This window comes from Engystomops pustulosus, chromosome 3, assembly GCF_040894005.1.
Source record: "Engystomops pustulosus chromosome 3, aEngPut4.maternal, whole genome shotgun sequence".
Taxonomy (NCBI): domain Eukaryota; kingdom Metazoa; phylum Chordata; class Amphibia; order Anura; family Leptodactylidae; genus Engystomops; species Engystomops pustulosus.
In genome coordinates, this window is record NC_092413.1 from 219264470 (window position 1) to 219291243 (window position 26774).

The 26774-nt window shown below is 44.0% G+C and overlaps 1 protein-coding gene across 1 annotated transcript in view; it reads right to left on the reverse strand.

Moving 5' to 3' along the window:
* Window positions 1-26774, reverse strand: part of ADCY3 (adenylate cyclase 3) — a 158508-nt gene that overhangs the window by 85132 nt on the left and 46602 nt on the right. The window contains exon 2 of the mRNA XM_072143862.1: window positions 21349-21498. Coding sequence (XP_071999963.1) covers window positions 21349-21498 — 150 coding nt within the window. The remainder of the gene's footprint in view (window positions 1-21348; window positions 21499-26774) is intronic.

Below are 26774 nucleotides of genomic sequence, written 5' to 3' on the forward strand. Positions count from 1 at the left end.
TATTGCACAAGAAAAATGTCTCTGAGGAGTCCTAGAGACGTCACACAGTTGCTATTCGGGATCCACCTGACTGGTATATACCAAGCAACTAGACCTTGTCAACTCCCTCTTGCCCCAGAGTTTACTATATAAAATAATATCAAGGGACATAATCCCACAACAAAACCTCCCGGCAACACTCCCGCCCCAAGAGAGAGTAAGGAAATAGCGACAGAGGAGCAACTCCCCAAACCATACACCAAGATACACCGTAATCAACTCTATATACAAGAATATAGCCAGGCCCGGCGCCAGCACCCGGCCAAGTGCCGGGGCCCCGGGGTACTGGAGGGGCCCACTCGGGCCCCCGGATCAATTGTACCAGTGTCGCTATAAGACACTGGTACAATTGATCACCATCGGATCGATCGCTTTTCTGCCTTTATGCTGCGATGGTCGGGAGCGCAGCATAGAGGCAGAATCTAAAACTCACCTGTCCCGGTTCCCACGATGCAGCGCTCCGCAGGGTATGCGACGGCTTTGAAGCCGGCGCACATGATGACGTCATCGGATCACGTGTGCCGGCTTCAGAGCCGGCGCGTACGGTAGGCCCAGGCAGAGACAGCTGCAGGCGCTGCTCCGGGGGTACCAGGAAAGGTGAATTTTTATTTTTTCTTTTCCGGAGGGGAGTCAGGGTGTCGGCGGGGGGTGGGGGGCTTTAGTGTGTCAGCAGGGGGGGTCATTGTGTCCACAGGGGGAGGGGGGGTTCAATGTGTCTGGAGGGGGTCTTTGTGTCAGCAGGGGGGTTTCAGTGTGTCCGGGTTCAGTGTGTCCACGGGGGGCGGGGGGGTCAGTATGTATACAGGGGGAGAGGGGGGGGGGTGTTAGTGTGTCAGCAGGGGGGGTCATTGTGTCCACAGGGGGAGGGTGGGGGGTGTTCAATGTGTCTGGAGGGGGTCTTTGTGTCAGCAGGGGGGTTTCAGTGTGTCCGGGTTCAGTGTGTCCGCAGGGGAGCGGGGGGTTCAGTGTGTCCGCAGGGGAGGGGGGGGGTTCAGTAAGTCCGCAGGGGGGGGGTTCAGTGTGTCGCCGGGGGGTGTGGGGGGGATCAGTGTGTCCCCAGGGTCAGTGTGTCCGCAGGGGGAGGGGGCGCAGTGTGCCAATGGAGGGTGGTCCACGGAGGGGCCCACTAAGGCTCTGTCGCCCAGGGGCCCACTGAAACCTGGAGTCGGCCCTGAATATAGCCACTATAATACTGCCCCTATGTACAGGAATATAACTACTATAATACTGCCCCCTATGTACATGAATATAACTACTATAATACTGCCCCCTATGTACAAGAATATAACTACTATAATACTGCCCCCTATGTACAAGAATATAACTACTATAATACTGCCCCCTATGTACAAGAATATAACTACTATAATACTGACCCCTATGTACAAGAATATAACTACTATAATACTGCTCCCTATGTACAGGAATATAACTACTATAATACTGCCCCCTATGTACAAGAATATAACTACTATAATACTGCTCCCTATGTACAGGAATATAACTACTATAATACTGCCCCCTATGTACAGGAATATAACTAGTATAATACTGCCCCCTATGTACAAGAATATAACTACTATAATACTGCCCCTATGTACAAGAATATAACTACTATAATACTGCCCCTATGTACAAGAATATAACTACTATAATACTGCCCCCTATATACAAGAATATAACTACTATAATACTGCCCCCTATGTACAAGAATATACCTACTATAATACTGCCCCCTATGTACAAGAATATAACTACTATAATACTGCTCCCTATGTACAAGAATATAACTACTATAATACTGCCCCCTATATACAAGAATATAACTACTATAATACTGCCCCTATGTACAAGAATATAACTACTATAATACTACCCCCTATGTACATGAATATAACTACTATAATACTGCCCCCTATGTACATGAATATAACTACTATAATACTGCCCCCTATGTACAAGAATATAACTACTATAATACTGACCCCTATGTACAAGAATATAACTACTATAATACTGCTCCCTATGTACAGGAATATAACTACTATAATACTGCCCCCTATGTACAAGAATATAACTACTATAATACTGCTCCCTATGTACAGGAATATAACTACTATAATACTGCCCCCTATGTACAAGAATGTAACTACTATAATACTGCCCCCTATGTACAAGAATATAACTACTATAATACTGCCCCCTATGTACAGGAATATAACTACTATAATACTGCCCCCTATGTACAGGAATATAACTACTATAATACTGCTCCCTATGTACAGGAATATAACTACTATAATACTGCCCCCTATGTACAAGAATATAACTACTATAATACTGCTCCCTATGTACAGGAATATAACTACTATAATACTGCCCCCTATGTACAGGAATATAACTACTATAATACTGCCCCCTATGTACAGGAATATAACTACTATAATACTGCCCCTATGTACAAGAATATAACTACTATAATACTGCCCCTATGTACAAGAATATAACTACTATAATACTGCCCCCTATATACAAGAATATAACTACTATAATACTGCCCCCTATGTACAAGAATATACCTACTATAATACTGCCCCCTATGTACAAGAATATAACTACTATAATACTGCTCCCTATGTACAAGAATATAACTACTATAATACTGCCCCCTATATACAAGAATATAACTACTATAATACTGCCCCTATGTACAAGAATATAACTACTATAATACTACCCCCTATGTACATGAATATAACTACTATAATACTGCCCCCTATGTACATGAATATAACTACTATAATACTGCCCCCTGTGTACAGGAATATAACTACTATAATACTGCCCCCTGTGTACAGGAATATAACTACTATAATACTGCCCCCTATGTACAGGAATATAACTACTATAATACTGCCCCCTATGTACAAGAATATAACTACTATAATACTGCCCCCTATGTACAAGAATATAACTACTATAAAACTGCCCCCTATGTACAAGAATATAACTACTATAGTACTGCCCCCTATGTACAAGAATATAACTACTATAATACTGCCCCCTATGTACAAGAATATAACAACTATAATACTGCCCCCTATGTACAGGAATATAACAACTATAATACTGCCCCCTATGTACAAGAATATAACTACTATAATACTGCCCCCTATGTACAAGAATATAACAACTATAATACTGCCCCCTATGTACAAGAATATAACAACTATAATACTGCTCCCTATGTACAGGAATATAACTACTATAATACTGCTCCCTATGTACAGGAATATAACTACTATAATACTGCCCCCTATGTACAAGAATATAACTACTATAATACTGCCCCTTATGTACAAGAATATAACTACTATAATACTGCCCCCTATGTACAGGAATATAACTACTATAATACTGCCCCCTATGTACAGGAATATAACTACTATAATACTGCCCCCTATGTACAGGAATATGACTACTATAATACCGCCCCCTATGTACAAGAATATAACTACTATAATACTGCCCCCTATGTACAGGAATATAACTACTATAATACTGCCCCCTATGTACAGGAATATAACTACTATAATACCGCCCCCTATGTACAAGAATATAACTACTATAATACTGCCCCCTATGTACAGGAATATAACTACTATAATACTGCCCCCTATATACAGAATATCACTACTATAATACTGCCCCCTATGTACAAGAATATAACTACTATAATACTGCCCCCTATGTACAAGAATATAACTACTATAATACTGCCCCTATGTACAGGAATATAACTACTATAATACTGCCCCCTATGTACAGGAATATAACTACTATAATACTGCCCCTATGTACAAGAATATAACTACTATAATACTGCCCCCTATGTACAGGAATATAACTACTATAATACCGCCCCCTATGTACAAGAATATAACTACTATAATACTGCCCCCTATGTACAGGAATATAACTACTATAATACTGCCCCCTATATACAGAATATAACTACTATAATACTGCCCCCTATATACAAGAATATAACTACTATAATACTGCCCCTATGTACAGGAATATAACTACTATAATACTGCCCCCTATGTACAGGAATATAACTACTATAATACTGCCCCCTATGTACAGGAATATAACTACTATAATACTGCCCCCTATGTACAGGAATATAACTACTATAATACTGCCCCTATGTACAGGAATATAACTACTATAATACTGCCCCTATGTACAAGAATATAACTACTATAATACTGCCCCTATGTACAAGAATATAACTACTATAATACTGCCCCCTATGTACAAGAATATAACTACTATAATACTGCCCCCTATGTACAGGAATATAACTGCTATAATACTGCCCCCTATGTATAAGAATATAACTACTATAATACTGCCCCCTATGTACAGGAATATAACTACTATAATACTGCCCCCTATGTACAAGAATATAACTACTATAATACTGCCCCCTATGTACAAGAATATAACTACTATAATACTGCCCCCTATGTACAAGAATATAACTACTATAATACTGCCCCTATGTACAAGAATATAACTACTATAATACTGCCCCTATGTACAGGGATATAACTACTATGATACTGCCCCTATGTACAGGAATATAACAACTATAATACTATATATGCACTGCTTGCATGGTGTCGGGTTGTATTTGGCGCCACGTGCAGTCTATGTGACACCCGCTGTCTCCGTGCTGTCGCTCTATTTATAGGCCGCTCTCAGGAATACCCATCTCTTCCTCCATTTTGCATGGAATTCCATTGAGAGGAAGGCCGGGAGGGAGTGATGCTGCAATCTCGGCACCAGACGGATGAAGGCCGCGTACGAGACCTTGTGCTGAAATCAGATTCCCTCTCCTGGTTGTCATGGATACTGACGTGTCTCTGGGAGAAGCCGGGGATGATGGTTGTGAGGAGGAGGCCTGGTGCCTGATGCTGTAATGTGGACACATATGTCCATAGTCTCCAAGTCCACTGATTGTGAAGCAATAGTGAATCATTTTTGGGGGCGGCCATCTTGCCGGAGCTAGTCTAGTAACAGGAGCTCAGAAATGTGCTGTATAGTGTGTATTTCTATAGTGGATTACTATGGGCATGCTCTGTGACCTTTTCAGGGGTCGCAGATCAGGAAATGGGAGGAGCTGACCTCTAAGATCACCTATATGAATGGTGTGATCCTGTGTTATCTATAATTCTGTGTGTGATAATCGTGTGGCTAACGACACCCATATTTAATGATCTTACTGAGGGAAGGAGGTTTATGACCAAAATCTTAAGGGACATGACCTCATGCATCCTCCCTCCAATACGTAGCAGTTGTCCACCCCCCCCCCCCCCCATTGCAGGAAAAGCTCCCAAATTCTGATGTCCTTTCCCATGATGCTTCATGGTTGGGACCATGTTCTTGGGTTGATATACTTTGGTCTCGTTTGACCACATGACCTTTTTCTTCTCCTCGTTTGGATCATCTAGATGGTAATTGGTGAATTTTGAAGGGCCTTGGACATCTTCTGGTGAGAGCGGGGGGGGGGGGGGCGGCTTTAGGATATTAATCTTATGTGACTGTGGTCCCTCTGCTCTTACGTGTAGTACCGGCCTGATTCCTGAGCTTTTTAAAAATCATCTCAACCCCTCGGGGTGAGATCTTAAATGGAGCCCAAGACCCAGAAAGATGGACAGTCTCTAGAGTTTCCTCCATCGTTGTTGCTTCTCTCCAAGCTGCTGGCTATTGTCCTGCAGCCCATCCCAGCCTCTTGTCCCAGGTATCCAGCGTGAGGTGACGGAGAGTGTGGTGATGGAGCTACAGGTAATAAGTGCAGAGCAGGAGGAGCTACATGTAATGAGTGCAGAGCAGGCGGAGCTACAGGTAATGATTGGAGAGTGGGAGGAGCTACAGGCAATGATTGGAGAGAGGAAGGAGCTACAGTTAATGATTGGAGAGTAGGAGGAGCTACAGCTAATAAATGCAGAGTGGGAGGAGCTACAGGTAATGAATGCACAGTTGAAGGAGCTACAGGTAATGAGAGCAGAGTGGGAGAAGCTACAAGTAATGAGTGCAGAGCAGGAGGAGCTACAGGGAATGAGAGCAGAGCAGGAGGAGCTACAGGTAATGAGAGCAGAGCAGAAGGAGCTACAGGTAATGAGAGCAGAGCAGGAGGAGCTACAGGTAATGAGTGCAGAGTAGGAGGAGCTACAGGTAATGAGAGCAGAGTAGAAGGAGCTACAGGTAATGAGAGCAGAGTAGGAGGAGCTACAGGTAATGAGAGCAGAGTAGGAGGAGCTACAGGTAATGAGAGCAGAGTAGGAGGAGCTACAGGTAATGAGAGCTGAGTAGGAGGAGCTACAGGTAATGAGAGCAGAGTAGGAGGAGCTACAGGTAATGAGTGCAGAGTAGGAGGAGCTACAGGTAATGAGCGCAGAGTGGGAGGAGCTACAGGTAATGCATGCAGAGTAGGAGGAGCTACAGGTAATGAGTGCAGAGTAGGGGGAGCTACAGGTAATGGGTGCAGAGTAGGAGGAGCTACAGGTAATGAGAGCAGAGGGGGAGGAGCTACAGGTAATGCATGCAGAGTAGGAGGAGCTACAGGTAATGAGAGTTGAGGAGGAGGAGCTACAGGTAATGCATGCAGAGTAGGAGGAGCACTCCTACAACTCTAAGAGGGGATATATTAGGGCTCCTAAAAAAATCGTAATTCCAGCTGCACGGGAAGGAATTGAGACTATTTTCACCCTCAAGCCACTTCCATGCCAGGTGGGTGTAGAGCGCAGGGCGTTCTTGCCCCATGTCTAGCCGCTACCTGTAGCCTGTGGTTGGATCAGGGGTATAGGGGTCCGGCCGTGCGGCGGGGCTCACATCATACCCACCATGCACCAGCGTGAGATCAGTCCCCCAATATGTCATACAATCGCAAACTCAAATGTTGTACACAATATAGAAAGTTCTATACATAGGGACATGGAGCAGATATAGTGACCCCCCCTGACAGTGACTAATCATAAGGGGCATCAGGTGAACTGCACAAATATTTTGGGGGAAGACTTATCATACGCTTTGTCCCTTCTAATCAATCTGATACCGGGATCAGGCAGCTTCATCGTTGGGTTCATCAGGATGGGGAGGGGGGTTATCTTAATTTTTTCCATTGTGCATTTTTTGGGCCCTACATTGGGCCAGATGTATCACTTGTTTTTCCGCCTTTTCATAGTGTCGCAGTGTTTTTGCGCCAGTTTTGTGACTAAACACCAAACTAACCGTGCAGCAAAAATAACTAGGTTTTCCTAATTTATCTACCAATCCAGATGTTTTGCTGTGCCTAATAATCATTCATCATTAGTTATGTGTTCATTTAGTGCACCCAGTGACCTCCTCATCAGTGGCTTCTCCTGGAGGGGATCCCCCAGTGCTAATCTCCTGCTGCACCCCTGTAATTCTGCTCAGTATCCTCCTCAGACACCAGTGTGGTCATCCTGCTACACAGGACACTTCTCTGTCCTGTCTGCAGCTCCCACTCACTTCTCTTCTATCCTGCTACACGGGGACACTTCTCTGTCCTGTCTGCAGCTCCCACTCACTTCTCTTCTATCCTGCTACACAGAGACACTTCTCTGTCCTGTCTGCAGCTCCCAGTCACTTCTCTTCCATCCTGCTACACGGGGACACTTCTCTGTCCTGTCTGCAGCTCCTACACATTTCTCTTCTATCCTGCTACACAGGACACTTCTATGTCCTGTCTGCAGCTCCCACTCACTTCTCTTCTATCCTGCTACACGGGACACTTCTCTGTCCTGTCTGCAGCTTCCACTCACTTCTCTTCTACCCTACTACACAGGGACACTTCTATGTCCTGTCTGCAGCTCCCACTCACTTCTCTTCTATCCTGCTACACGGGACACTTCTCTGTCCTGTCTGCAGCTCCCACTCACTTCTCTTCTATCCTGTTACACGGGAACACTTCTCTGTCCTGTCTGCAGCTCCTACTCACTTCTCTTCTATCATACCTCCCAACTTTTGGGCGAGAGAAAGAGGGACAAAAAGCCCCTCCCCTTTTTCTAAACCACGCCCATTGCCACACCCACAAGCATAATATAATATTGACCTTGATGGTCCCCACATAGAACAATGCCCCTTACTTTGCCTCCACCCCCCGTGGACCCGTATAATTACACTTAATGCAACTCTGCAACATATAAAAACACCTCTTTAATTTTATCCTCCCTTTATATTTGGTTTTCCACTTTTATTTAATCTCCCAAATTTATACATAATCCTATCTGTACCCCTACCCCCACCCCTCCTCACATGGTGTGGTCCCAGTTCTCTATCCTCCTCATTCTGTGGCCTCCTGTTATCCATCCTCCTCCATCCTCCTCCTGTCCTCCATCATCCTTCTCCAGTATCCTCCTGTCCTCCTCCATCCTTCTCCAGTATCCTCCTGTCCTCCTCCATCCTTCTCCAGTATCCTCCTGTCCTCCTCCATCCTTCTCCAGTATCCTCCTCCATCCTCCTCCTGTCCTCCATCCTTCTCCAGTATCCTCCTGTTCCCCATCCTTCTCCAGTATCCTCCAGTATCCTCCAGTATCCTCCTGTTCCCCATCCTTCTCCAGTATCCTCCATCCTCCTCCTGTCCTCCATCCTTCTCCAGTATCCTCCATCCTCCTCCTGTCCTCCATCCTCCTCCTGTCCTCCATCCTTCTCCAGTATCCTCCATCCTCCTCCTGTCCCCCATCCTCCTCCTGTGCCCCCCTGTCCTCCATCCTCCTCCTGTGACCTCCATCCTCCTCCTGTGGCCTCCATCCTCCTCCTGCAGCTCCTGTCCTCCAGCCTCTTCCGGTGTCCTCCAGCAGCCTCCTCCAGTGTCCCCCAGCAGCCTTCACCTGTCCCCCCCAGTAGCCTCCTCCTGTCCCCCCAGCAGCCTTCACTGTCCCCCAGCAGCCTCCTCTTGTCCCCCAGCAGCCTTCACTGTCCCCCAGCAGCCTCCTCCTGTCCCCCAGCAGCCTCCTCCTGTCCCCCAGCAGCCTCCTCCTGTCCCCCAGCAGCCTCCTCCTGTCCCCCAGCAGCCTCCTCCTGTCCCCCAGCAGCCTCCTCCTGTCCCCCAGTAGCCTCCTCCTGTCCCCCAGTAGCCTCCACTGTCCCCCAGTAGCCTCCACTGTCCCCCAGTAGCCTCCACTGTCCCCCAGTAGTCTCCACTGTCCCCCAGTAGCCTCCTCCTGTCCCCCAGCAGCCTTCACTGTCCCCCAGTAGCCTCCTCCTGTCCCCCAGTAGCCTTCACTGTCCCCCAGTAGCCTCCTCCTGTCCCTCAGCAGCCTTCACTGTCCCCCAGTAGCCTCCTCCTGTCCCCCAGTAGCCTCCTCCTGTCCCCCAGTAGCCTCCACTGTCCCCCAGTAGCCTCCTTCTGTCCCCCAGCAGCCTCCTCCTATCCCCCAGTAGCCTCCTCCTGTCCCCCAGTAGCCTCCTCCTGCCCCCCAGTAGCCTCCTCCTGTCCCCCAGTAGCCTCCACTGTCCCCCAGTAGTCTCCACTGTCCCCCAGTAGCCTCCTCCTGTCCCCCAGCAGCCTTCACTGTCCCCCAGTAGCCTCCTCCTGTCCCCCAGTAGCCTTCACTGTCCCCCAGTAGCCTCCACCTGTCCCTCAGCAGCCTTCACTGTCCCCCAGTAGCCTCCTCCTGTCCCCCAGTAGCCTCCACTGTCCCCCAGTAGCCTCCTCCTGTCCCCCAGTAGCCTCCTCCTGTCCCCCAGCAGCCTTCAACAGTGCCCTGCAGCCTTCACCTGTGTCCTCCAGCTCTCCCTGTCCTGTATCCTCCTCCTGGCCCCCTCTTCCTGTGGCCCCCTGTCCCCATGTTCTTACCTACTTCTCCCGGGCTCCGACTTGACTCGCGGAGGGGGCGGGGCCAGCCGGGGGCGGAGCTACCGTCTCACATGACTTCATCATGTGAGGAGGTAGGGGCTGGTCCCGCCTCCTCCTGGCTCCGATGCTTCCGCTGCTCTGCAGCTCTTATCTACGGGGCCAGGAGGAGGCGGGACAAAGCGGGGGAGAGGGGGGGGAGCCGTGACATTCTCCCAACCGCCCGTGACGCGTGTACAGAGCCCAAAAAACGGGACTGTCACGTCAAAAACGGGACGGTTGGGAGGTATGCTTCTATCCTGCTACACAGGGACACTTCTCTGTACTGTGTGCAGTTCCCACTCACTTCTCTTCTATCCTGCTACACGGGGACACTTCTCTGTCCTTTCTGCAGCTACCACTCACTTCTCTTTAATCCTGCTACACGGGGACACTTCTCTGTCCTTTCTGCAGCTCCCACTCACTTCTCTTTAATCCTGCTACACTGCTCTGTCCTGTCTGCAAAATCCTACAAACTTCTCTTCTGTCTTGCTCTGAGTTGAGGCTTTTGCAGACTGTTTGTAAATAGAAGGTCATGAACTGTAAACAGAGGCTGCATCTAGTGTCTGTAGTGTCTGTAATATCTGCTTAGCTCTGCTGCTGGGGATAAGCTGCTCAGCACAAGAGCTCAGTGATGTTCAGTTTACGCCACCTTCAGGCTGGAGAGTTTTTGCGCCTTAATTGCGCCTAAAAGTTGCTAATGATGAATGAATGATTATTAGGTCGGCAAAACATCTGGATTGGTAGATAAATGAGGGAAATATGGTTAGTTTTTGCTGCTAGTTTGGCGTCTAGTGCAACACGATGAAAAGGCGCAAAGATAACAGAAAAAACTAGTGATACATCTGGCCCTTTGTTCCTGTTTCTTTTTTTGGGGGCCTAGTGATGGAGTTAAGTGTAGAAACTGCAGGTCCCAGTTGATGAAGCAGCCACAGTCCAGTATAACATGTGGGTGATGAGGATATATGTAGAGGTGCACAAGCCGCTGGCAGCTCCGAAGCCAAATACACGTAAAATAGTTACCCCTCTCACCCAAATCTGACACCCACTGCGTTATCTGGTGTAATGGAAGCACATTGCGCTGCGGCGGCCCCTTTGTTGTAGACGGACGCCTCATGTCCCTGTGTTTGTACAGACAGATGACAAGCTGAAGGTGCAAAGGACAAAGGCTGGTAAATAGAGGAGCGGGGAGCCGGCCGACGAGTAACACAGCAAACAATGGGCCGGCACCAAAGCACGCGCCACCGTCACCTGACCCCGGACTAGGTGCCACACACTGTGTACAGGTCAATCAGGGACAAGGCATCTAGAAGGAGGGGACACAACTAAAAATACCAAGAAGGGACCCCAAACCAACAGAAAAAAGAGGGGCCACCCCTTCATAGAAAGACTGGCAACTCATGGAACAAAAACACCGCTCCGACCCGCAGACATCACTACCTATAATAGACCAAAAGCCCAAATCCACCAGCTACCCATCCACAGCTATCCCTACACTATCAACATACAGGCCATAAGGGGAGGGACCAACACAAAGGGACCAATTATTAAACTAGGTTCTACATATTTGGATGATTTTTCAAAAAATTTTCCATCAGTATTTAAAGGGGTATTCCTGCCACAAAGAAAAGTTTCTTATATGGACTCAGGATAACAAAACACATTCTCTAATTCACTGTTATTAACGAAAATGCAGCATTTCACAGATATAAGTCCAACCTGTCTCTATCAGTCCTACTGTACACAATTTCAGTTGCCTATAGACACGACCCTATGGGTCGGGAGGTGGCCATCTTGGATTTCTGTGTGAGAGTGTGCAGATGAGATTTCTGTCTCTCTGCTGTGTGACTGTAGCCATGCCCCCTGCCCGGAGCTCAGAGACTCTCACTGATCACTTCCTGTCAGCACTAGTGATGGGAATTACGGCTCTTTGTGATCTGGCTCATTAGGATCCACTCACTAATAAGTGCCAGCTCTTTTGGCTTCTGAATGGATCCCTGTTAAATATATAATAGGGAGCCGCAGGCTAGTCAATCTCCCCACACCACTTTTAACCCGATTTTATCGGGTGAAAGGGGGCATGGTGAGCCATTTAGGGGCGGTGTTTAGTTCACGCAAATGAGCCAGCTCTTTGTTCCAGGTCGTTCATGAACCACCCATTACTAGTCATAACATGGTGAGCAGAGAGGAGCTCCAAGCTACAAACTACAAGGAGATAAGTGATCCTGGGGAAGGGGGAGGATGGCACATGTCTGTGAGATGTAGCAGAGCTCACAGTGTAACGGTGTAATGGTCTATCAGCCTCTGTGTAATCATCTCATGCATCTCTGATCTGTCTCATCTCTTTCTATGTGTAAGATACAATGTCAGAGGCCAGAAGAAAGTTTATATACACCTGTACACTGGTAATGTAACCACATTCAGGGGCGTAACTTGAGGGGGTGCAGAGGTTGCGGTCGCATCAGGGTCTAAGAGGTTTAGGGGGCCCTTATGGTGTCACTTTCCCATATGAGAAGACTAGTACTATATACCATACATTATAGTCGGGGGCCTGGCACAGACTTTGCACTGGGGCCCATCAGCTTCTAGTTATGCCACTGACCACATTGTCACCCCACATAACTAGATGGATAATACAGTAATGTGTCTGCTAGAGAGGCCCCGCCCACACCCTGGGATTATGTACTGAACAGCTAAGGGAGCTACACCAGCAATTACACTGAGTAACATTGTAAATTAAAGGGTTCAAATTATCTTTATTGTGTTAACATCACTAGGGGATTGAAATGTGAGAACTTCCTTTCCTGGGAAAACCCCTTTATCTAAAATAAAGTGCTATATCCTGCAATTCTCACACTGATCTCTAGGCTTAATAATAGACCAGCTCCTCTACAGATAACAATATCATTACATCACTACTGACAATAGATGATGTCACAGCTTATCTCCTCCCCTCCCTGTACAATGACCTCTATATAGATAACACTGACCCATCATTACATCACTACTGACAATAGATGATGTCACAGCTTATCTCCTCCTCCTCTCTGTACAATGACCTCTATATAGATAACACTGACCCATCATTGCATCACTACTGACAATAGATGATGTCACAGCTTATCTCCTCCCCCTCCCTGTACAATGACCTCTATATAGATAACACTGACCCATCATTACATCACTACTGACAATAGATGATGTCACAGCTTATCTCCTCCCCTCCCTGTACAATGACCTCTATATAGATAACACTGACCCATCATTACATCACTACTGACAATAGATGATGTCACAGCTTATCTCCTCCCCTCCCTGTACAATGACCTCTATATAGATAACACTGACCCATCATTACATCACTACTGACAATAGATGATGTCACAGCTTATCTCCTCCCCCTCCCTGTACAATGACCTCTATATTGATAACACTGACCCATCATTACATCACTACTGACAATAGAGATGTCACAGCTTATCTCCTCCCCCCTATGTACAATGACCTCTATATAGATAACACTGACCCATCATTACATCACTACTGACAATAGATGATGTCACAGCTTATCTCCTCCCCCATCCCTGTACAATGACCTCTATATAGATAACACTGACCATCATTACATCACTACTGACAAAAGATGATGTCACAGCTTATCTCCTCCCCCTCCCTGTACAATGACCTCCATATAGATAACACTGACCCATCATTACATCACTACTGACAATAGATGATGTCACAGCTTATCTCCTCCTCCTCCCTGTACAATGACCTCTATATAGATAACACTGACCCATCATTACATCACTACTGACAATAGATGATGTCACAGCTTATCTCCTCCTCCTCCCTGTACAATGACCTCTATATAGATAACACTGACCCATCATTACATCACTACTGACAACAGATGATGTCACAGCTTATCTCCTCCCCCTCCCTGTACAATGACCTCTATATAGATAACACTAACCCATCATTACATCACTACTGACAATAGATGATGTCACAGCTTATCTCCTCCCCCTCCCTGTACAATGACCTCTATATAGATAACACTGACCCATCATTACATCACTACTGACAACAGATGATGTCACAGCTTATCTGCTCCCCCTCCCTGTACAATGACCTCTATATAGATAACACTGACCCATCATTACATCATTACATCACTACTGACAATAGATGATGTCACAGCTTATCTCCTCCCCTCCTTGTACAATGACCTCTATATAGATAACACTGACCATCATTACATCACTACTGACAATAGATGATGTCACAGCTTATCTCCTCCCCCTCCCTGTACAGTGACCTCTATATAGATAACACTGACCCATCATTACATCACTACTGACAATAGATGATGTCACAGCTTATCTCCTCCTCCTCCCTGTACAATGACCTCTATATAGATAACACTGACCCATCATTACATCACTACTGACAATAGATGATGTCACAGCTTATCTCCTCCCCTCCCTGTACAATGACCTCTATATAGATAACACTGACCCATCATTACATCACTACTGACAACAGATGATGTCACAGCTTATCTGCTCCCCCTCCCTGTACAATGACCTCTATATAGATAACACTGACCCATCATTACATCACTACTGACAATAGATGATGTCACAGCTTATCTCCTCCCCCTCCCTGTACAATGACCTCTATATAGATAACACTGACCCATCATTACATCACTACTGGCAATAGATGATGTCATAGCTTATCTCCTCCCCCTCCCTGTACAATGACCTCTATATAGATAACACTGACCCATCATTACATCACTACTGACAATAGATGATGTCACAGCTTATCTCCTCCCTGTACAATGACCTCTATATAGATAACACTGACCCATCATTACATCACTACTGACAATAGATGATGTCACAGCTTATCTCCTCCCCCTCCCTATACAATGACCTCTATATAGATAACACTGACCCATCATTACATCACTACTGACAATAGATGATGTCACAGCTTATCTCCTCCCCCTCCCTATACAATGACCTCTATATAGATAACACTGACCCATCATTACATCACTACTGACAATAGATGATGTCACAGCTTATCTCCTCCCCCTCCCTATACAATGACCTCTATATAGATAACACTGACCCATCATTACATCACTACTGACAATAGATGATGTCACAGCTTATCTCCTCCTCCTCCCTGTACAATGACCTCTATGTAGATAACACTGACCCCTCATTACATCACTACTGACAATAGATGATGTCACAGCTTATCTCCTCCCCCTCCCTGTACAATGACCTCTATATAGATAACACTGACCCATCATTACATCACTACTGACAATAGATGATGTCACAGCTTATCTCCTCCCCTCCCTGTACAATGACCTCTATATAGATAACACTGACCCATCATTACATCACTACTGACAATAGATGATGTCACAGCTTATCTCCTCCCCCTCCCTGTACAATGACCTCTATATAGATAACACTGACCCATCATTACATCACTACTGACAATAGATGATGTCACAGCTTATCTCCTCCTCCTCCCTGTACAATGACCTCTATGTAGATAACACTGACCCATCATTACATCACTACTGACAATAGATGATGTCACAGCTTATCTCCTCCCCCTCCCTGTACAATGACCTCTATATAGATAACACTGACCCATCATTACATCACTACTGACAATAGATGATGTCACAGCTTATCTCCTCCCCTCCCTGTACAATGACCTCTATATAGATAACACTGACCCATCATTACATCACTACTGACAACAGATGATGTCACAGCTTATCTCCTCCCCCTCCCTGTACAATGACCTCTAGATAGATAACACTGACCCATCATTACATCACTACTGATAATAGATGATGTCACAGCTTATCTCCTCCCCTTCCCTGTACAATGACCTCTAGATAGATAACACTGACCCATCATTACATCACTACTGACAATAGATGATGTCACAGCTTATCTCCTCCCCTCCCTGTACAATGCCCTCTATATAGATAACACTGACCCATCATTACATCACTACTGACAATAGATGATGTCACAGCTTATCTCCTCCCCTCCCTGTACAATGACCTCTATATAGATAACACTGACCCCTCATTACATCACTACAGACAATAGATGATGTCACAGCTTATCTCCTCCCCTCCCTGTACAATGACCTCTATATAGATAACACTGACCCATCATTACATCACTACTGACAATAGATGATGTCACAGCTTATCTCCTCCCCTCCCTGTACAATGACCTCTATATAGATAACACTGACCCATCATTACATCACTACTGACTATAGATGATGTCACATCTTATCTCCTCCCCCTCACTGTACAATGACCTCTATATAGATAACACTGACCCATCATTACATCACTACTGACAATAGATGAAGTCACAGCTTATCTCCTCCCCCTCCCTATACAATGACCTCTATATAGATAACACTGACCCATCATTACATCACTACTGACAATAGATGATGTCACAGCTTATCTCCTCCTCCTCCCTGTACAATGACCTCTATGTAGATAACACTGACCCCTCATTACATCACTACTGACAATAGATGATGTCACAGCTTATCTCCTCCCCCTCCCTGTACAATGACCTCTATATAGATAACACTGACCCATCATTACATCACTACTGACAATAGATGATGTCACAGCTTATCTCCTCCCCTCCCTGTACAATGACCTCTATATAGATAACACTGACCCATCATTACATCACTACTGACAATAGATGATGTCACAGCTTATCTCCTCCCCCTCCCTGTACAATGACCTCTATATAGATAACACTGACCCATCATTACATCACTACTGACAATAGATGATGTCACAGCTTATCTCCTCCCCTTCCCTGTACAATGACCTCTAGATAGATAACACTGACCCATCATTACATCACTACTGACAATAGATGATGTCACAGCTTATCTCCTCCCCTCCCTGTACAATGCCCTCTATATAGATAACACTGACCCATCATTACATCACTACTGACAATAGATGATGTCACAGCTTATCTCCTCCCCCTCCCTGTACAATGACCTCTATATAGATAACACTGACCCATCATTACATCACTACAGACAATAGATGATGTCACAGCTTATCTCCTCCCCTCCCTGTACAATGACCTCTATATAGATAACACTGACCCATCATTACATCACTACTGACAATAGATGATGTCACAGCTTATCTCCTCCCCTCCCTGTACAATGACCTCTATATAGATAACACTGACCCATCATTACATCACTACTGACTATAGATGATGTCACATCTTATCTCCTCCCCCTCACTGTACAATGACCTCTATATAGATAACACTGACCCATCATTACATCACTACTGACAATAGATGATGTCACAGCTTATCTCCTCCCCCTCCCTGTACAATGACCTCTATATAGATAACACTGACCCATCATTACATCACTGCTGACAATAGATGATGTCACAGCTTGTCTCCTCCCCCTCCCTGTACAATGTGTCCCCTCCTCCTCATAGACTGTAAGCTCTTGGGAGCAGGGCGCTCCCTCCTATTGTTTCATTTGACTACTATCACTCTGTTATGTCTTTTATGTGTACATGTTCCCCATAATCTGTACAACCCTGCGGAATATGATGGCACTATATAAATAAAGATTTATTATTATTTATGATTATGTGTGTATTGAATCCAGAGCAGTTTCTAGAAAATTTACTCTAAAGGACAAACTGGTCCTGTGTACATGAATAAAGTGTATATAACCGTACAAGTCTTATTGTGTGTATGGAGGTTTGTGACGTTGTGTATTACCGGTGGAGAAATGTAAACTGCAGATGAATTCCTCACTGCAGTCATAACATATACAGTACAGGCTCTGCAGTATACATTCAGCCCGGGCCCTGCCATAAAGTTTATATAAAAGCTCACAATCCTGAGAGCAGCAGCTGTGTGTTCCAGCCTTTCATTCAGACACTGTTCAGATAAGATAAGAGGGACATCTTTAATACCCAGTCCAAGTACTACCTATAATACTGCTCATACTTAGAAGAAAACTCTTACAACAGTGCCCTCTATGTACAAGACTATAACTACTATAATACTGCCCTCTATGTACAGGAATATAACTACTATAATACTGCCCCCTATGTACAAGACTATAACTACTATAATACTGCCCTCTATGTACAAGACTATAACTACTATAATACTGCCCTCTATGTACAGGAATATAACTACTATAATACTGCCCCCTATGTACAGGAATATAACTACTATAATACTGCCCCCTATGTACAGGAATATAACTACTATAATACTGCCCTCTATGTACAAGACTATAACTACTATAATACTGCCCTCTATGTACAGGAATATAACTACTATAATACTGCCCCCTATGTACAGGAATATAACTACTATAATACTGCCCCCTATGTACAGGAATATAACTACTATAATACTGCCCTCTATGTACAAGACTATAACTACTATAATACTGCCCTCTATGTACAGGAATATAACTACTATAATACTGCCCCCTATGTACAGGAATATAACTACTATAATACTGCCCCCTATGTACAAGAATATAACTACTATAATACTGCCCCCTATGTACAGGAATATAACTACTATAATACTGCTCCCTATGTACAAGAATATAACTACTATAATACTGCCCCTATGTACAGGAATATAACTACTATAATACTGTCCCCTATGTACAAGAATATAACTACTATAATACTGCCCCTTATGTACAGAAATATACCTACTATAATACTGCCCCCTATGTACAAGAATATAACTACTATAATACTGCCCCTATGTACAGGAATATAACTACTATAATACTGCCCCCTATGTACAAGAATATAACTACTATAATACTGCCCCTTATGTACAGAAATATAACTACTATAATACTGCCCCCTATGTACAAGAATATAACTACTATAATACTGCCCCTAGGTACAAGAATATAACTACTATAATACTGCCCCCTATGTACAAGAATATAACTACTATAATACTGCCCCCCTATGTACAAGAATATACCTACTATAATACTGCCCCCTAAGTACAGGAATATAACTACTATAATACTGCCCCCTATTTACAGGGATATAACTACTATATTACTGCCCCCTATGTACAAGAATATAACTACTATAATACTGCCCCCTATGTACAAGAATATAACTACTATAATACTGCCCCCTAAGTACAGGAATATAACTACTATAATACTGCCCCCTATGTACAGGAATATAACTACTATAACACTGCCCCCTATGTACAGGAATATAACTACTATAATACTGCCCCCTGTGTACAAGAATATAACTGCTATAATACTGCCACCTATGTACAGGAATATAACTACTATAATACTGCCCCTATGTACAGGAATATAACTACTATAATACTGCCCCCTATGTACAAGAATATAACTACTATAATACTGCCCCCTATGTACAGGAATATAACTACTATAATACTGTCCCCTATGTACAGGGATATAACTACTATAATACTGCCCCCTATGTACAAGAATATAACTACTATAATACTGCCCCCTATGTACAGGAATATAACTACTATAATACTGCTCCCTATGTACAAGAATATAACTACTATAATACTGCCCCCTATGTACAAGAATATAACTACTATAATACTGCCTCCTATGTACAAGAATATAACTACTATAATACTGCCCCCTATGTACAAGAATATAACTACTATAATACTGCCCCTATGTACCGGAATATAACTACTATAATACTGCCCCCTATGTACAAGAATATAACTACTATAATACTGCCCCCTATGTACAGGAATATAACTACTATAATACTGCCCCCTATGTACAGGAATATAACTACTATAATACTGCCCCCTATGTACAAGAATATAACTACTATAATACTGCCCCCTATGTACAGGAATATAACTACTATAATACTGCTCCCTATGTACAAGAATATAACTACTATAATACTGCCCCCTATGTACAAGAATATAACTACTATAATACTGCCTCCTATGTACAAGAATATAACTACTATAATACTGCCCCCTATGTACAAGAATATAACTACTATAATACTGCCCCTATGTACCGGAATATAACTACTATAATACTGCCCCCTATGTACAAGAATATAACTACTATAATACTGCCCCCTATGTACAGGAATATAACTACTATAATACTGCCCCCTATGTACAGGAATATAACTACTATAATACTGCCCCCTATGTACAAGAATATAACTACTATAATACTGCCCCCTATGTACAGGAATATAACTACTATAATACTGCTCCCTATGTACAAGAATATAACTACTATAATACTGCCCCCTATGTACAAGAATATAACTACTATAATACTGCCTCCTATGTACAAGAATATAACTACTATAATACTGCCCCCTATGTACAGGAATATAACTACTATAATGCTGCCCCCTATGTACAGGAATATAACTACTATAATACTGCCCCCTATGTACAAGAATATACCTACTATAATACTGCCCCCTATGTACAAGAATATAACTACTATAATGCTGCCCCCTATGTACAGGAATATAACTACTATAATACTGCCCCCTATGTACAGGAATATAACTACTATAATACTGCCCCCTATGTACAAGAATATAACTACTATAATACTGCCCCCTATGTACAAGAATATAACTACTATAATACTGCCCCCTATGTACAAGAATATAACTACTATAATACTGCCCCCTATGTACAGGAATATAACTACTATAATACTGCCCCCTATGTACAGGAATATTGCTGCCTCTCTGCATGATGATATACAGTGCTCTGTGTGCAGCGCCTCTTAGCTCAGGCTCGTGCGGTCTTATATAGTGTGTAACTCTTCTCTCGCTCTAATATAAAACACGCGCTCCTCGGCTGAGTTTGTCAAACATTAGACGGTCATAAAAGGAAAAGAACAAGAACGGAAAACACTGGAGATAATTTTATTCTATTTCTGAAATATGTGAAATATTCTGCATGGAGGACCCTGTCTCTGAGCTCTGCTCCCCCCACCCCGGCCCCAAGCAAAGGTTATGTCTGGAATAATCCATGGACCGGGAGAGGGGTGAGGACAGAAGACGACTGCTCCACTTATCGATTTCACTTGTTGACTCAGACACTTAGAGGGTGACTCCACCTCCGCACATTATAGTTCAGATAACTGTCTGTCCAAAGACAACAGGTAGAGAAGGAATGATCTCTCTTTACAATGTAACATGTGACGTTCCATATTCCCAGATACTGAGATCTATAGATGACTGTACCATCACTTACCTGTTGTTGACTTTGTTCTTCCAGATTGAGTTTGACCTCCAGAGACTGACGGGCTTCCAGAAAGGCTTTCCGATGTTTACGGTCCGCCATATAGTATGACATGATTCCAACAGTGATTGTACACAGGTAGATGGCGATATTGGACAGGACCTGCAGAGAGATAAAAATTATATTTATGACATATCCCTGATCAGTACCAACAACGCTGCAGAGCTGCACTCACTATTCTGCTGCTGGTGCAGTCACTGTGTACATACATGACATTACTTATCCTGTATTATACCCCAGAGCTGCACTCACTATTCTGCTGCTGGTGCAGTCACTGTGTACATACATGACATTACTTATCCTGTACTGATCCTGAGTTACATCCTGTATTATACCCCAGAGCTGCACTCACTATTCTGCTGCTGGTGCAGTCACTGTGTACATACATGACATTACTTATCCTGTACTGATCCTGAGTTACATCCTGTATTATACCCCAGAGCTGCACTCACTATTCTGCTGCTGGTGCAGTCACTGTGTACATACATGACATTACTTATCCTGTACTGATCCTGAGTTACATCCTGTATTATACCCCAGAGCTGCACTCACTATTCTGCTAATGGTGCAGTCACTGTGTACATACATGACATTACTTATCCTGTACTGATCCTGAGTTACATCCTGTATTATACCCCAGAGCTGCACTCACTATTCTGCTGCTGGTGCAGTCACTGTGTACATACATGACATTACTTATCCTGTACTGATCCTGAGTTACATCCTGTATTATACTCCAGAGCTGCACTCACTATTCTGCTGCTGGTGCAGTCACTGTGTACATACATGACATTACTTATCCTGTACTGATCCTGAGTTACATCCTGTATTATACTCCAGAGCTGCACTCACTATTCTGCTGCTGGTGCAGTCACTGTGTACATACATGACATTACTTATCCTGTACTGATCCTGAGTTACATCCTGTATTATACCCCAGAGCTGCACTCACTATTCTGCTGCTGGTGCAGTCACTGTGTACATACATGACATTACTTATCCTGTACTGATCCTGAGTTACATCCTGTATTATACCCCAGAGCTGCACTCACTATTCTGCTAATGGTGCAGTCACTTTGTACATACATGACATTACTTATCCTGTACTGATCCTGAGTTACATCCTGTATTATACCCCAGAGCTGCACTCACTCTTCTGCTGCTGGTGCAGTCACTGTGTACATACATGACATTACTTATCCTGTACTGATCCTGAGTTACATCCTGTATTATACTCCAGAGCTGCACTCACTATTCTGCTGCTGGTGCAGTCACTGTGTACATACATGACATTACTTATCCTGTACTGATCCTGAGTTACATCCTGTATTATACTCCAGAGCTTCACTCACTATTCTGCTGCTGGTGCAGTCACTGTGTACATACATGACATTACTTATCCTGTACTGATCCTGAGTTACATCCTGTATTATACCCCAGAGCTGCACTCACTATTCTGCTGCTGGTGCAGTCACTGTGTACATACATGACATTACTTATCCTGTACTGATCCTGAGTTACATCCTTTATTATACCCCAGAGCTGCACTCACTATTCTGCTGCTGGTGCAGTCACTGTGTACATACATGACATTACTTATCCTGTACTGATCCTGAGTTACATCCTGTATTATACTCCAGAGCTGCACTCACTATTCTGCTGCTGGTGCAGTCACTGTGTACATACATGACATTACTTATCCTGTACTGATCCTGAGTTACATCCTGTGTTATACTCCAGAGCTGCACTCACTATTCTGCTGCTGGTGCAGTCACTGTGTATATACATGACATTACTTATCCTGTACTGATCCTGAGTTACATCCTGTATTATACCCCAGAGCTGCACTCACTATTCTGCTGCTGGTACAGTCACTGTGTACATACATGACATTACTTATCCTGTACTGATCCTGAGTTACATCCTTTATTATACCCCAGAGCTGCACTCACTATCCTGCTGCTGGTGCAGTTACTGTGTACATACATGACATTACTTATCCTGTACTGATCCTGAGTTACATCCTGTATTATACTCAAGGGCTGTACTCACTATTCTGCTGCTGGTGCAGTCACTGTGTACATACATGACATTACTTATCCTGTACTGATCCTGAGTTACATCCTGTGTTATACTCCAGAGCTGCACTCACTATTTTGCTGCTGGTGCAGTCACTGTGTATTTACATGACATTACTTATCCTGTACTGATCCTGAGTTACATCCTGTATTATACCCCAGAGCTGCACTCACTATTCTGCTTCTGGTGCAGTCACTGTGTACATACATGACATTACTTATCCTGCACTGATCCTGAGTTACATCCTGTATTATACTCCAGAGCAGCACTCACTATTCTGCTGCTGGTGCAGTCACTGTGTACATACATGACATTACTTATCCTGTACTGATCCTGAGTTACATCCTGTATTATACTCCAGAGCTGCACTCACTATTCTGCTGCTGGTGCAGTCACTGTGTACATACATGACATTACTTATCCTGTACTGATCCTGAGTTACATCGTGTATTATACCCCAGAGCTGCACTCACTATTCTGCTGCAGGTGCAGTCACTGTGTACATACATGACATTTCTTATCCTGTACTGATCCTGAGTTACATCCTGTATTATACTCCAGAGCTGCACTCACTATTATACTGTATAAGCATAGGGCGGCACGGTGGCTGAGTGAGTAGCACTTCTGCCTTGCAGCACTGGGGTCCTGGGTTCAAATCCCACTCAGGTCAACATCTGCAAAGAGTTTGTATGTTCTCTCCGTGTTTGCGTGGGTTTCCTCTGGGTCCTCCGGTTTCCTCCCACACTCCAAAACATACTGGTAGGTTGATTAGATTGTGATCCCCATGGGGACAGGGACCAATTTGACATGCTTGTGCAGCGCTGCGTAATCTGTGTGCACTATATAAATAAAGAATTCTTATTATTTTAAGTAAGAAGGAGAGGAGGTACATAACTAGGAATCACACAATGGCTGATTGTCACATCCTCCCTCTCACTACTTTTTCCCATTTCTATGAATAGTTTCTTATGTCCCTGTGATTATCCTTTGCCCCCCATGACTGCTGCCATGTGCTTATGTATGATGCTTGTATAATAGTCTGTATAGGACCGGAGCATGTTCCAGTCCCTGCCCCTTCCTCTTGTCTCCCCATTCCTGGCATTCTTGTAGGATTTTGTTTAGTAGGTCAGGATTAGTAAGGATTCGTATATTGTACACAGGATGGAATTACTTAGTCACAGAATTTACCTATTTCTTCCCTAATGCCTTGAAACTCTGGGTCACCACCGTAAAAATTCACAGAAAACTTAGATAAATGGAGGATGTTTTTTAAAGGGAAACCATCAGCAAGTGCGACCATGTAGACTGCTGTCGCTGTTATGTATTGTCCCTGTAGAGATGTGTAATCGTACTGTTGTGTATGTTGTTAGTAGCAGCAGAACTGTGAGACATGGATGTAGCTTCTCTAAGTGCAAAATTGTGCCCTTACAAACTAAAATGTATCCAAAAAAAAACAAGACCCCATACAAATATATGAAAAATAAAAAAGTTACCTTTTGTGGAAAGCATTGATTGAAAATAAAATACAGAAATAGTCTGGACATGCACCCTATGAAGGTGGACTATGTCATGGGGAGGGGGAGCCGCAGAGGCCACAGTAAGTCATAAAATGTGGTCAAAAAGTTGCATGTAACCCCCAAAAATTACAACACATCACACAAAAAAGGAGCTCTCATCTAGCTCCGTGGGTGCAAAAATAAAAATGTCCCGACTTTAAGAACATGGTGATGCAAAATAAAAGATCTTGTTATCATTGTATAACACAAGCAAAACAAAACATGTAAAATAGGAATCGTCTGAAACCGTAGTGGATTATAATACAGGCAGTTTGGGCAGTAGCAGGGGACCCACCCAAGCCTGCTAGAGGGTCCATCAGGGCCGGATTAAAGGAGGGGCTCCTGGGGCTCGAGCCCCGGGGCCCCCACCACTTTCACTTTTTAAGGGCCCCCACCAGTTTCCGACAGTCAACGACTCAGAAGGGCCCCCACCAGTTAGAAGGGCCCCCACCAGTTTGAAGGGCCCCCACCAGTTTGCGCCCAGGGGCCCCAACCACCCTTAATTTGGCCCTGGGGTCCATGGCCACCAAAACCCCCCCACCAAATTGAAGAGGACCTTCATCCATGAAATCCTCATACATCTGTTTCTGCACTCAATACACATGTACAAAAGAGCCAATTCAGGACCTTCGAAGGTCCTAAAACCATAGGTTGAAAGCAGCAGAAGGGACACAGCCTCCATTTCCCAAGAAGTTGATTCTAGGGCCAGATGTAGGAAGTGATTCCAGACTTGTAGGGGCTATAATATTCTAAATAGTGGGGTTTATTTTCATCCTCTCCAGAAAGAGGTCATAAAATTCAATCAAGAAATTATAGACTTCCTAAATCGACACCACCAAAAAGTAGACTTCATTTCACAAAAAGCAAGCCCTCAAGTTTTTGTTTGCTGTAGCACATGAGGTCTGACCATTTTTGCTATAGATCATTAGGCAAGGGGTTGATCAGGTTGTACAAGTATCAATCTCATATGTATCTATCATATATCTATGTTCCATGGTATTTACAGACCAGACACAATAGGGAGCGCTCCGTCACATGGAATTACATTTCTGCAAAGTACTTCTTGATTTGTTGGTTACATTCTCAGATTTGTTCTTTGTTATATAGTTCAATTGCCTTCGGTAGGAAAGACTTTTGGTACCATATGGTTTAGGCTCTTGATCTGTCTGCGTCGCTGTACATCTGCGTCAGCCAATATTTGTAAAGTACGGCTCAGGATTGCTAGTGTGAACACTGGTGTCACGGATCACGGGCACACCCTTGCCCCTCTACGTGGCGCTGATTTCACACCACACCCATCAGTTTCCTGCAGCCATGCTCTGGTTCTTTAGTAGATAACCCGTAGTGACGGGGACGGAGAATATGAGTTCATTATAAGCTCTTCTTGGTCAGTGCTCTGTCCCTGCTATAGAATCTGTTTTTAGTAAGCTCCTGGTATCCTATTTTTAGTACTCTGTGTTCTGACTTTCTGTCTATATGCAGACTATTCTTCTGCCTTGTGATTTTGTACTGCGTTTTCCCTGTTTGTTGTTACCCAGTTCCGGTCACTATTCTCCTTTGTTTATACTGTTTTGTCTATGTCTCTGTGTTTTGCACCTTGGTGCTGGAAGGGAAATTCTGCTAGTTGTCCCTTACCGCCTGGTACACAGCTGGGAAGAGGGTTTAGCAAGCCATAAAATTTGCTACAAGATCTCCTTCTGGTCCAGTCCAAGACTACCATTGTATATCTTGTGAACCAAAGTG